The sequence below is a fragment of the Carassius gibelio genome, chromosome A17 (genome assembly GCF_023724105.1).
Source record: "Carassius gibelio isolate Cgi1373 ecotype wild population from Czech Republic chromosome A17, carGib1.2-hapl.c, whole genome shotgun sequence".
NCBI lineage: Eukaryota > Metazoa > Chordata > Actinopteri > Cypriniformes > Cyprinidae > Carassius > Carassius gibelio.
Window position 1 is genome coordinate 13,968,679 of NC_068387.1, and position 15,065 is coordinate 13,983,743.

The 15,065-nt window shown below is 35.8% G+C and overlaps 1 protein-coding gene across 1 annotated transcript in view; it reads left to right on the plus strand.

Moving 5' to 3' along the window:
- The window catches only part of ush2a (Usher syndrome 2A (autosomal recessive, mild)), a 194,376-nt gene that overhangs the window by 51,358 nt on the left and 127,953 nt on the right, over positions 1-15,065 (plus strand). Inside the window, exons 20-21 of the mRNA XM_052530541.1 lie at positions 8,057-8,287; positions 12,794-12,924. Of these exons, the coding sequence (XP_052386501.1) occupies positions 8,057-8,287; positions 12,794-12,924 (362 nt within the window). The remainder of the gene's footprint in view (positions 1-8,056; positions 8,288-12,793; positions 12,925-15,065) is intronic.

Below are 15,065 nucleotides of genomic sequence, written 5' to 3' on the forward strand. Positions count from 1 at the left end.
ATAATTAATATCTAGCACACGAGCATAGAGAGAGTTGTGAGTGCACAGGACACAGTTTAAGTGAGAGGAGACACGTTTTAAGTGATGCACTCTCAGTAAACACGTCTGGTTTTGTGACAGAGCAAGGGAAATCTGCGGGCAAACAGAGATATGTGCTTTCACGTTACAATAATGCACTCTCGCTGCTGACCGCATACACATACTGTATACGCACTGCAGACGGAGTGAACCTTTATATTGTATAACAAATCTATTTCAACACCTGAGGCACCGCTACAATTAATGAGCTCTATGAACAATGCATGGCAAAAAAGAAAAAAAAAGTCCCTGGACACTGGATTTATTTATGTTTGTTTGCCATAAGTCTAGAAGTTTTGTAACACCTTTACTATAGTAATTATTTTGACTTATGTCTGTTCTAGAGACGTTACAACTTTTTGATAAGGATCTAATTGGGTTTTCTTTTGGAAAAATCATAATTGAAATAAAAAACGCAAAATTGATCAAAGAAATCGCATAGGTTTTTTATTTATTTATTTTTTTTATTTTTATTTTTTGCCCATATCGCACAGCCGTAGTTTATTCAATTAATACGGTTAACAATCTAGCTTCTGAGTACTAAGTTATTAATCCAACAATAGTGGGGTCAGTTCGTTTTTTCTTTTGCAGTGGGCCGTGCAAACATATGTGTTTGGCTGTATGGGCAGTGAGTTGAAAAAGGTTAGGAACCACTGCATTATGCAAAATCTTGTATTAGGCAGTTAAAAACCCTTCTATTAGAATATGATTTATAAAATACATGAAACTGGCTCATCTTACCCTGTATATGTATTCTCAACTAGCCTTTGCAGATTTGTCCTTTTCTTAATTGTACAGGATGGCAATATACATCCTGACAATGCCCAGCCTCATTTCCCACTTCAGTTTTTCTCCTTTGCCTTTATTTTGCCTATACATCAGCTCACGTGATGACTTAATGAGTTAAACCAACCCCTCAGTCGGGATTCTTCACTCCGTTTCGTACTACTTCATTTGTGGCCCAAGCTGAGAAATTCATTGTGCGGCAGTAAAAACAATTTACTGTTAATTACAAGGAGAAAAATGTGCCGTAGCGCTCTCCCCGATTGCCATGAATCACTGCACACTCCCGGAGATTTATAAGGAATATGTAAGTAGGATGAATTAGCAGGGTTTAATAACAGGGGCACAAATCATACAGCCTTCAAGGGCCTTTAATTGATAGAGTGGAATGTGATGGGCATGAATCGGTCAGGCTTGCAGCGCCGCTGTAACATATGGTCAGCTCAGAATGCTGCAGCCGATGGAGCTGCCGATGTCATCGGCTCTTCTACATGGTTGGAGAGTTTTAATGCTTTGCTTCCATTTATATGGTTATTACTGAAGTGTTTTCGTCAGCATAGGGTATCAGTTGTTATACTTAAGGACATAAATATTTGCTTTGATTTTTGTTGATGTTTGAATGGAATTGTGCTTCCGTTTCATTGTATGTGTGTGTTTTAATACAATTGTGCTGCTTTTTTTTTGTTTGTTTGTTTTTCATATGAAAGCTAATTTTATGACCACTTAAGATAAATTTGTAATTCATTACAATTCTGCTTCCACACAAGCTGCTCTTAAAGGTACGTGTTGTAGGACCTGCCACTAAAAGGCGCACTACCAAAACAATAACAGTCGCGTGGTTTGAAGATGCTAAGGGGAAGCGTGGAATGATGGGATTTGTTGTCTTCTAACACAATAATTGGCATACATAGCAACCGCGAGTTCAACGATTTGCGCGAGTAGATTACATACAAAGTCAATGCAAAAACGTGAACAGACTATGGATCAGACACTTCCTCGTATGGGTCTAGAGACGCGATGCCCTGCATTTGCCGTGTATGCACCATAATACTAATCTTGTTGACCGTTATAATAGGATACGTTTTCTGTAAAGATACACATCAAATCAACTTACCTGTCGAGTAAAGCACAAGCGAGATCTGCATCTCTTTCTAGTTGAAGTTTGTCGCGAAGCTCTCTCCATTTAGAAAATGCAACACTGATATTGATATTGTCCTAAACTTTTCTTGGGTCGTTTGGTTGGCCCATACGCTTACCTTTACGGAAGCTGTCCTTGTCAACAGAACCAGCGGCAGACGGTAAACGGAAATTATGTTCCATAAATAAGAGATATTGTTAGTTATCAGCTGGACATAATATATAACACTAGCCTAGTAGTTTTTGGATATTTTACTGCAAATATCTTACAATATCTTGTACCTTTAATGCCCTTGCACACCTCCTGTATGTCTGAACAAACAGCACGCTGACTAACACAGCACAACCTGTTGTCTGGACCGCTCAAGACTATGTCTCCCTCAAGCCTTGTTTTCACCCACTTCTCTGCCAGGATTTAATGTTGATGATTGCAATTTATTTGAGCCTTACCTCCGTTTTATGACTGTCTGTATACACAATGCACATCACTATTACATCAATGCACTATTAGACAGAATTACCATCTGTTCAAACTGAGAAGTCAGCATCTGCTTTCTCTGAGTGGAATGACATCAAATTGCTTTAAAATAGCACACCACTCAAATGAACAAGACACTTAAGTTATTTATACAGTGAGAATAGAAAAGCATCACCCCTTCTTAAAAATAATCACATTTTGTTGCTTTGCAGCTTGAAATAAAGACGGACACAGTTTTTGTTTTATCCAGCTGCATTTACTCAGTGTAACTTATAGCATCCAGATGAAAGATGTAACAAAAACAAAACAAAAAAAGAATCACTGAGCTGGAAAAAGGATCACCCCTCTCCTAAAAATTAATCGTAAACTTAATCAGGTGTAGCTACTCATATTCTCAATGGCACACAAAGCCATTTGACTTTCAGATGCGATCAGCCGTGATCAGTTTGATCAGCTCAGCATGAAAAGAGCTTTCTTGGAACATTTTAGTCCTTGGGGTGGCAAGGCACTGTCAAAAGAACTCCGGGATAAAGTTGTGGTCAGGCACAAGTTCAGGCACAAGTCAGGAGAAGGATACAGAAATGTTTAAAGACTTAATCAATGATTAGAAGCACAGTGAAGTCTATTTTCAAGAAGTGGAAGGTATTTGGCACAACACAGACCATCCCTGGATCAGAACGTCACTCCAAACTGGATGAAAGAACCAGGAGGAAACTGGTCAGAGAGGCAATCAAGAGGCCTACAGCAACTCTGAAGCAGTTGCAGGAATTTATGACAAAGAGTGGTCATTGAAAAAGACCATCAAATTCTTGAGGAGAATCTGCTGCCCTCTGCCAGAAAGTTGTCAATAGGAAGAAGGCTTACCTTCCAACATGACAATGCCTCAAAGCACACAGCAAAACTGACCACACAATCGTTCGTAAAAAAGTTGAATGTCCTTGCATGGCCTAGTCAGAGCGCAGACTTGAAAACTGCAGTCCACAAACGGTCACCAGCAAATTTAACCGAACTTAAGAGTGGGCAAATATTGCAATGTCTAGATGTGCTAAGTTAATAGAGACATATACCAACAGACTAAAGGCTGTAATTAAAGCAAAAGGTGGTTTGATGAAATACTGATACGAGGGGGTGGTCCTTTTTCCAACTCGTTTTTTTTTTTTTTTTTTTTTTTTTTTGACCTAGTTGGTGTATGTTTCGTTTTCGATGTTATAAGCTGCACTGAGTAAATACAGCTGGATAAAACAAAAACTGTGAACGTCTTCATATCAGGCTGTAAAATAAAATGGGATTGTTTTAAAAGGTGGTGATTCTTTTCTATACCCACTCACCAACTTCATAGCAGAACGGTTCATCTGTAAATGTATATTTCTCATTGATAAAGAACACAGTAGTCAAAATAAACAGTTTGTTTCAGATTTTGTCTTTAATTTCACATTAAGGCAATATTTAATTGTTTTTTTATTTAGCTTTGCTATGCACTGCAATATCAGTTTTCATTAAACAGACCAGAAAGATCTCAGCAAACACAATATTTGATATTTTGCTCCTGTTATCCGTCAAGGTTTTGGTTCCATATAATCAATGAAAATAACATTAATCAACGAGGCAGTATGTGACACAGATCAGCATAGCAAGAGAGTAACTATTCAAAATCACTGTACACAATCCATTTAATTGTTGGTTGGCAAGCTGCAGTGATTGGTTCAAATGCATAAAATCCACAATTTATAGAGCTGTCAGACTCATTTTAAGAGAATTTTCTCATTCTCTCTCTGTTTCTCTCTATATATATATAATGAATATTTGTTGAAATTATTTTTAGCAGTCTAATGTAAAATAACACACACACACACACGTATATATTTTACATTAGACTGCTAAAAAAAGTTTGAATATTCATTAATTCCTCCAAAAGGCTTCTCCTTTTTCTATGTAAAAGGAACCATAATTCTCATTTGAGAGTACTTGCCCTCTCTGATGAGGACATAAGCCTGTAGCATTTTAAACAAGAAGCACACTGCCATTATTGATCTTGTTGAAATGTGAACAGCTAATCAAGAGTCGATGGTAATGTTTTATGTATATTACATCCATAAAGACAAGCTGAGCAAGTGTACCCCGCCTGTACACTTCATTGATTCGAAATATGGTGTGCATATATCCACCCCCCCAGTGGTGGACGAAGTACACAAATCAAGTACTTGAGTAAAAGTACAGATACGTATAGTAAAATATTACTCCAGTAAAAGTAAAAGTACTCCTTTTTCAATTTTACTCAAGTGAAAGTACAAAAGTACTCAATTTTTTATGTACTTAAGTAAAAAAGTACTGAAAGATAGATGTTTGAAATTTTATATAGGCTACTTAATTAAGTTTTATACTAGCACATATTTTTTTTTTTTTAAATAATCCTACTGCTCAAAATACCTGGGCCCGTATTAATAAAGATTCTAAGAATCCTATCAGAAAACTCTTAATTTAGCTTAAAAACTTTTACGTAGGAGTCTTAGCTTAAGAGCGTTAGCCCAGTTAGTGGATGAACACAAGGCCATTCTTAAAGGAAAATTCGGGTCCGGTGTCAAAGCAAGGGACAAGAAGCAGACATGGGAGCGTATAGCACAAACTATAAACGGTTCATTCTCCCTGCTTGTGCGCATCTATAAGCCTGCTATATTCATAAATGCAGTTTTTTGAGCCTGCAAGGTGGGAATGTCCAGTGAAACGAAATGAACTGCGACACAATAAGATGTTCTGAAAGTGCTGTAATTGTTTGTGTGATCACTCTGCTTACAGAAGGTTGTGACATCACTATTGCATTGTTGCATTTTATTGTTGCATTTTAATATCGTAATGTAGTGATTACTTTAATTTATATATTAAATTATAAATTATTATATAATCTATACCGTTTTATTAACTCACTGTCATCCATTGTCTGCAACACATTTCTTCTTCTTCTCCTCTGCTAAAGAAACTCTTAAGCCTCTTAAAGTCCTCATCTGTGCTCCTAACAAGTTTGACCTTAAGACCTCTTTTAAGGGTTAAGATGCTTTCTGAATTACTTTTTTCTTTACTAGGATTTTTTCTTTAATTTTAAGAGTAAACGCCCACATTTCTAAGAATTTTCTTAGAATTTTGTCACTAGGAGCTACTTTTTGCAGTAAGATTCTTCATGAATACGGGCCCAGGGATTTTTTCCAAAATAACCACTATATGGAGTTAAGATATATTTTTGTTGTTGATATGGACTACACTGACAAGAGTAATATTCACTGTGAAGCTTACACTGTGATGTACCTGAGAGAAAACAGAGATGACCATCTGATTTTCACCAGTAAGAACAAAGTATTTTAAAGTTTGTTGTTTTACAGAACATCACAGTAATATATGACATGATAATAAGGCCTGAAGTTAGGAAGAACATTTTAAGGAAAATATAATTATATTTTCATAATGATTTTTTCCTTCTCAAATCTTGTCTGTGGTGTAAAAACACCCCTGGCCAAATGGGGTGCATCTCTTCCCCTCTTTGATAATTACTGTAGTTACCATGTTCTGAACATCACATCTTTTCTTTTGTCCCTAGATGTAATCTATATATACATTTAAATTTAAAATATAGGTGGTTGAATAAAAATATTTGGACATTATTTATAAAAAATTACCTTAAGTTAGCACCAGCAAGCTTGTTAGGTAGACAGTTAGCATCAGCTAACAATATTTACTTATTTTCAGTACGGTTATGAATAAACATTCATGTCTGTCTACTTGTCTAGTTAATCCAAACAATATGCATATGTATAACGTTACTGTTGATAAACAATATAAAAACAGACGTCACATAGGACATGGTAGCATTTTAATGAAACTGTTAATATTACGGCAGCGGGGAATTTGAACATGCCCGAGTTATTTTATGTAATCTGTGTTAGTTTAATGTGTGTGTTTTTTTTTTGTTTTTTTTTTACCTAAAACACAGAGACGCTGATTGATGTGTCTGCATCGTCTGCACTCGAGCATTTCAGTGGGCTTAAACAGATCACTCTTTACAGCGGGTTTAGTTCCCAAACAACTGACAATTTTGACCTAAATATGATTTTCAGTTACAATAATTAATCCTAAATTTCGACATTAATAACTTACTTTTAGCAGCATCAGACGCACGCGCGCTCACAAGATCTCCCGGTTCTTACTGACTCGCACTAAACGGTTCATTTGAATCAGTGAGTGGTCGACTCCAGAACAGCTGCAATTGGATCATTCTAATTCCTAAACGAATCGTTTGGTGCGATTCGCGATCCTATTTAAAAGTATATTTTGAAAAGACTCAGTTCGTTCATGATGAATCAGACACCGCTTCTGCGTGTCGGAGCACGTGATATATAGGGAGTAACGATATGTTTTATGAAATGTAGTGAAGTAAAAAGTACGATTTTATGCTTTGGAATGTAGTGAAGTAAAAGTAAAAGTTACTCGAAATAAAACTACTCCAGTAAAGTACAGATACTTGAAAAATGTACTTAAGTACAGTAACGAAGTAAAGCTACTCCGTTACTGTCCACCACTGCACCCCCCAATCTGAGAGAGTTAGACAATTATGCATAAATCAATAATTTTCCTGTTACAGAAATAAGTATTTTAGTTCCACGGAAAATGTCAGGGTGTATAAATACAGAAAACACTCAAGCCAGGCTGTAATTGGTTCTAGACATGTCTGTCTTTGACTTAGTCAATAATATGATGAAGACAATATTAACCTTTAGCTGAGCCTGTGAGCCATGTCACAACATTAAATACACTGATTTGAAAAATATAAATTTCTTAACCAAGCTGCGCTACTGTGTTTTAATTTTGTTTAGAATTTTACTGGAGAAATATTAAAACTCAATAATGAAAACTCTGCTATCATTTACTTGCCCTCATGTCATCTCAAACCTTTGTGGCCAAGTTTCCTGAACTGTAATAATTGATTAATTAAAAAGATGCTATTAAAGGAACAATTTATTCACAAATTGCTGATTGTGTAAATGATGACAGAATTATCTTCATTGTTGGGTGAACTGTCCCTTTAACGAGTTTCCACCACCTGGAGACTCTTCATGAATAATCACTTACTTTGTAGTACTTAAGGGCACATGAAGCCATGTCAGTCACACTTCATTTTTACAGCCTTATGTTTTAAGGCAAAAATGATAAATGTCCAGCGAGACTTCACACAAATCCTATTAAATCAGCGGGAGGGATTTGAAATGATATCAGAGTTTCAATTATATAGACCCAAGAGCTATTGATTGAGTATAATTTATGACTTGTGTGCCGTGATGGGCCTTGGAAGACAACACGTCCATTCCCTATGGAGGGTTTTTATTAGCACTGCTGGTGTGGACGTCCTGACAGGCAGAGTGGGCTAAATGCACAGAGGATGTGTCAGGCCGAAGTAATTTACCTCCTCTCAGCCTACATGAGAGCCCCATTAGATCATTACAGCAGCATGCATGAAACTGAACGATGACTATAAATGCACATCTCTTTTTTTCTTTCTCATATCTCTATATACTTTCCTCTTTTCTGTTATGATAGCTCCTGCAGGTCTGAGCACCCCTACATTAAGGCCACTGAATATGACAGTGATGAAGGTTTCTTGGGATGCCCCTGACGAGCTCAACGGGCCTCCACCTCTGTACCATGTGGAGCGGACGGATGTGTCTTTGTCTGACACCCAGGGTCGGGTTATAAGGGGGAGACGCTTTACAGGGAATGGCTACTTCAGGTTTCCCAGCTCCGCTTTGCCTGTCAACACTGACTTCACAGGTACGGGATCTCAAAGTCTCTGTGTAATATGATTGATCATGAAATGCAGATCAGTACCCATTGTATTTACATAATATGGTGTATTTTCAGGAGAGTTCAGATATTCACTCAGAAAAAAATGATGCAAAATCTACGTGGGAAGATTTTTGCCCACGTTCAAACATTCAATTTCAAACTTGACATTTCACCAAACAAAGTTAAATGTGAAAATTTTAGTTGATGTGATTTGAATTTATGACATTTATTGTCAAATAATGCATAAATTGTTGTTCAACTTAAACAATTATTATTGAATATGATCAGCTGCCAGAAAACCATTCAATAAATGTTGATTGCTACACTAATAATGCACAATAAGACTTCCAGGGACAATTTACATGTATGTGTGCCCATTATGTGGAATCATACAAGTGCCTGTTTCAGGCTGGTGCTAATTAACAGTTATGTAGTTTAAAACAGAATGAGCAATTATTACCATTATGACTAAATGTAAACTTGATCTTGAATCTTGACATTTGTATTGATTTGTGTTGGTTCCAAACTAACTTTTCTTTCCTCTCCGAAAGCATTTTAAAATGTTCATGTGTCCACTCCAACCCCATCGCTACACCCTAAACATTCTTAATTCATCACTCACTGCTTTCCTCACTCTTCTCCATACTGATGTATTAATGACTTCCATGATTAGACAAAGGGCAATTATACTTTTGTTTACAAACATAATTGGGGAATTGAGTTTCAAATTAATACAGGTTCCGGTTCATCTACTAATGCAAAAATCCTTCAGCTTGCCATTTGTTTAGATTACTTGCGCTTTAATTGCGTTAAAAGCTCGGAAGGCATTGCTTTACGTTATCAGAATGGTCTGTGTGATGTGACAGAGGAGGCAAACAACAGATGACCTCTTCTGAGTGACATGAGAATAAAGTTTATGAGTTGTTGTTTTTTAGTTTTTTTGTGCTATGTGGTAAATTCTTTAGCATGAAAAGTGATTCACTGGTGAGAATGTGCGGTGTAGTAGTGCTTTATGCAAGGTTTATGCCATTTTCACTTCTCCATTCCCCAGTCTCTCTGTGCTGCCTAATCCACAAACGAACATGAAACCATGTCATGTCACGAGCACTTTTTTGTAAGATATCTTGGAAATTTGACTTTATTTATAATAAAACGAGGCAATTAGTAGATCCTCCCTAAGAAGTTGGGGACATTAAATTGCCTCCTTAAAGAGCGTGCATATAAATGGGTGACCCTTTGTGACCTTGCAATTTCAGGAAATAAATGGCCATTTCCCCCTCTAACTCTATTAACATTTAGCACTGCAATTTCCAGTTTTTTTCCCTTAAATAATGACAAACGGATAAATCTTTATAAATCAAGCCCTGAGTTGAGTTCAGCTCACTCCCTAATTGATCAATGGCCGCAGTCAAAGTGGTGAGCTCGTCCTTGGGCCTGCTGGGATTATAAATGGCTACCAACTAATGAGGGAACTCAAAGAACAAACCAGAACGTCAACACCCCTTTTAGCCGACTTTTCTTTTTACACTTTCCACACCTTTAGTTCATCTGATTTTATTTCCAGTTTTATTTCAAATGCTTGTGTTGTTGATTTCTGTGATGCACTACCCCAAAACACAAAGATGTCCCTGCTGAAAATAAGCTGCTTGTTTATTGAACTTCGAGAACTGGATACATCGGACCGAAAAGCTCAATGGCTGAAATGAGGCATAATGACAACAGCAAAAAGCGATGAACAAATAGCATGCTCAGGGACAAATACTTTGTACAGTATTGAAATGTATAGCCAAAGCAATAAATGAAGCAAAATCAATGGTCATCTAATCTTATGCTTGAAATGACTTTAGTAAAATTAAATTAAAAATGTAATAAAGTTGAGGTGAATTGACTTGAGTTTTGATCGTCAGTGAAATATAGCTGCATATATTGTGTTCTTTTTTCTGTTTATGTAAAATGTGTGTGCGTTAAAGTACCAGTGAAAATCATATCAGAACATTTTATTTTATTTTATTTTATTTTACTTTATTTCAGGCTTGTCTGGTTTGCCCATTGTCTGTAGTATTCATATATTTTACTTATTTCTTTCTTTTCAAGTCCGTCTATTTTCATTTCTCCATTGGCTGTGAATAAATGTACAGTTTCCCAAAATGGGAGCAATGAAGCAATTTTCAAAGACTACATGCTATTGTAGCACAAAATGTTAAATTATACAAATTATGTTCCTTAATTAATTGGATTGATTGTCAAATGGCTTCAGTCAGTGGAAAGCAGAGGGAAACTACTGTATGTACAGACATCATTAGTTTTCCCCATTTAAAGATTAATCATGAAAAGCCCTGGCTCTTTAATTCTGTAATTTGTATATCTAATGGGGTGCTGCAGAATCTATGACAGTAATTAGCATTTCCTGAAAACTCATTAATACGCAACAACTTGATTAATGCCGCAATAATACTAACATGACTGAAGTTATTTAGGTTACGTACTAAGCAGATTAAATCCAAATAGCCATGTTTGTTTTACTTATAGCTGATATAATGTTTTTTTTTTTTTTTTTTTGGGAAGATGCAAATATTTTGGGATGAACATGTTCCCATCAATTCCCATTATCCACCAGCTGCCAAATATATTGTTGCTTCATTTTTTTTTTTTTTTTTTTTATTGTTCACACAAAATAATTCAATAAACGCAGAATTTGGAATAATGATAGTAATATGTATAGTCTCCATATTTGGTGGGTACATTACCCTGTGTCCTAAAGTGCTGATGCAGTCCTCATGTAAAAGTGCTTCACGTTTTTCCCATGTCTTAGCGTTAGTCTTGAGACCCACAGTGGTGAATCTCATTCCTCATCAGCTCACTCAGACCAGCCCTGCACATGACCACAGCTTTTCTGGACCAGCCTGTCAGTGCGTACAGCACCACACTGCTCCTCTGGGATCTCAAATCCCACAGATGTCCCTTTAGCCTCCATGTTCCCTCTCCTGTAATGGACCAGACGTTCTGATGGATATGAAGTACTTGTCAAAAACATAGCTGATCACCCCAGAGAGATCTGCTCTGCTGAAACTATAACTTCTGATCCAGGTTCTTCCCTGCGAGGACTGAGACTGTCTGGTCAGCATGAGACAAGATCTCTCTGTGTTCTTAACACCTTCTTGAGGGCTAGATTAAAGTGTTCTATCCCCATGATAAAGTCAACCATATATTTCTCATGGTAAATATGTGATTGAATAAAAATAGTATAATAATTCAGACATTCACATTTCAAATACATTTTTAATGAGGGTTTAAAAAAATTATACACATTTTATTTTAGCCAATATAAGGTATGTACAGTATATAAATAACATATTTCTACCCACCACACTTGTAATACTGATGGTGGTTGAGGAGATTCCCCTCTTCTATATAAAGTGCTTTGAGTGCCCAGAAAAGTGCTATATATATGTAAGGAATTGTAACACTATGCAGTTTATACATGTAAATAATTTTTTTGTGACTTTTGGCACATTTATATATATATATATATATATATATATATATATATATATATATATATATATATATATATATATATATATATATATATACATACACACTACTGTTGTATTTTTTAGACAGAAATTGTTCTAAGAAATTGAAATTGTTTAGATATTCTTATTTGGTGCTCAAGAAACATTATCAATATTGTTATAAATGCCAGAAATGGTTAAAATGACAAAAACAGCTCTATATTTTTGTGGAAACTGTTATACTTTTTTTCAGGATTCTTTGATGCATGTAAAATACAAACAATATGCGCTTATTTGAAGTAGAAATCTTTTGCAACATTGTCTTATGTCTTCACTGTCACTTTAATCATTTCATATGTAATATATAATAGTTTTACCAGTTGAATCCATCATATAGAGTCAGTCCTGTAGGGTTGATATTCGGATGGTATAATCCTTGTATCAGTTTTATATATCTGAAGCCTGAAGAAACATCTTGCTGCTCTACATGAGGTCAGCCAGACTTACAACCCCTTCAATCCACCGGAGATTCAAAGATAGATTAAGTGTAATCTTTTTCATCTAAGCAGTCTGTATTTGAGTGGGTTTGTAGTCACAGTCCTCAACATTTTAATTAATTTATTTTGAAGAGGGATATCACTTCAAAGGTGTTTTTTTATGTCTGATTTTAGGTCAGATGGTGAAATGTGGTTAGGATAAAGTCTTTAGAGGGTAGATCTGCTCAGGCACCACTCAATGTTTTGTTCTCACAGGCATTACACACTCAAACACATTCACACTAAAATCTTATAGAACAGTTTCTCACACTTCTAGGCATTTTTATCTTGGCTTTTGCTCTTGCATTCTTATAAATGTAATTTTTGCTTTGTTTATGCATTTTGACATGCTTTTATGCAGCTTTACAATGTTTTTTGTACAGTACTTTGTCGATTAAAGCAGTTGATTAATATGCAACATGCATTGACTGTCTCTCCAGGCCTGCAGCTGAGTTTCCGGACACGCGTCGAGGAGGGGCTATTGCTATTTGCAGTTTCCCCTGGAGAACAGGAGGAGTATGTCGCTCTGCAAATACACAACGGCCGTCCATACTTCCTCTTTGACCCTCAGGTACATCATTGTCATGAACCGCTGTGTGTTTGTTTATGCTACAAAAAGGCTTCAAACCTTCAAATGTAATAGATCCCGACCTCTACATCAGGCAGGCATGTATTATATATCAGTACTGTATTGTTTATCGGCTGACATTAGCGATTTCATTTAATGATATCAGTTGATATTTAATATTTAATAGTGCATGCTCATGTTCGCATTTTATAGTTAGATTACATTTTCAGTCAAAGTTTAAAGACTCTAAAAATGTATTATCACTGATAAATGCAGTCTTAAGCAATTATTTAGCAAATCATTTTTCACATTGCACAGTACATTTACAATGACTGATTTTAATTTAGTTTAAATGTAATATTGCCATTTGTTTTGTGGTATTAATTAGGGATTGACTATACCAAACCTTATTACAATACTGATTCTTTCTGTTACAATTTCAAAAATACTGAAACAAATTCTAATAATTTCTTAAATGGGTATTAAAAAGAAAGAAAGAAAGAAAGAAAGAAAGAAAGAAAGAAAGAAAGAAAGAAAGAAAGAAAGAAAGAAAGAATGTCTATGGTGTTTGGGCACAATCATTAAACAAAATTACTGAAAACATGGTTGCACATGGTTGCACTTTATTTTACAGTATGTGTACTAACATGTACTTATAGTGTACTTACAGTGTATTTATCTAAGAAAGTTTTGGTAACTCAATGTAACTACATGGGGTAAGGGTTAGGGTTAGGGTTAGGGTTAGTACCTAGTTATTACATAGTTATTTTAATTACTATAATAAGTACATAGTATGTACATGGAAAACAGGACTGTAAAATAAAGTGCTACAGAAAACATTTTAAAGTGATGCAGAAACCCACGTTTTAATATTGATATTTTCAAGGCATTTACACCAAATAAGTTGCTTTTGTGTAAACTGTTATACTTTTATACTTGTATACTGCTATAAGTAGCTTTAAACTGTTATACTTTTATACCGTTATACTGCTATAAGTAGCTTGTGAGTATCAATATATCAGTACTGCAGAATTGATTTACCCATCCCTTGTAATAACATAAATAATGGACAACATCATATCAGTCAGAATTTTTATATCTACTTTGATACCTGCTTTAGACAGAAATTTGTGCATTTTGATGGAAGAACTATCAAGTTTTTCAGCTAAAAGACTGTTTGGGACCAATTAACTTGTTAACCACAGACAATGAGTGGGAATAGCAATAGCATGCTAATTATGCACACTGCAGAACTAGCATGCAGGGTTGAGTCTATTGCTCTGATGATGAAAGCAATCATGAAAGATGATTTCACATTAGTGTCCGAGAAACTCTCCCCACCAATAAGTGCCATTGCTGAATATTGCCGGTTTTGCATTCGTAAACACATTTTGATAATTATAACTAAACGTGGTGTCATGCCCAATTAATGTCCCCTGATAGCATGCCCATTAGTTCCCCCATTAACGAATTCAACAATTCTAATGGGATTAGCACCATGGGATGCTAATTGAGCATGACACAGGGAACTGGTATGCTTCCCCACACACTCTTTCTAATGATGAAATTAATGAGCATTTTATTAAACACTGTCTTATGAAAGCGTATTTAGTTCCTGTAAAGGCTGTCACAAATTATGCTGTTTTTTCCCAATGTCTCAGATATACGCGACTGATGAGTGGTTTCCAGGCACAGTGAGGAGAGAACGTCTCTCAAAAGCCCATGGGCATGATTAGTTGCATTAGTAACATGGACAGCGCCCATTTCATCTTAAACAAACTCAAGGGCTATTAAGCAAGAGTACGCTGCTCACTATGTTAATGGCTCACACTACATCACCAAAACCTATAGCAGCTTCCATAGGACAGTTGTGGAACAGATATTTAATTAACTTTTTGGAGTGTTAGTACGTAATTTCTTTGTGCCTTGCTCACTGTTTTCCATTGACCGTTAGTTTTTATAGTTAAAGGGAGAATTTTCAGTATCTTCAAAAGTATTGACAATCATTTCTGTTGTGAATCTGATCATTTTAAAGAAGTGGTTCTGGGGCTCACTGAGGGTTATCAGCAATGTCCAATGGGCCACAGGTTGACTTTCACAGGATGAAAAAAAAGGGGTATTAAAAATAAAAAGTGACGATAATG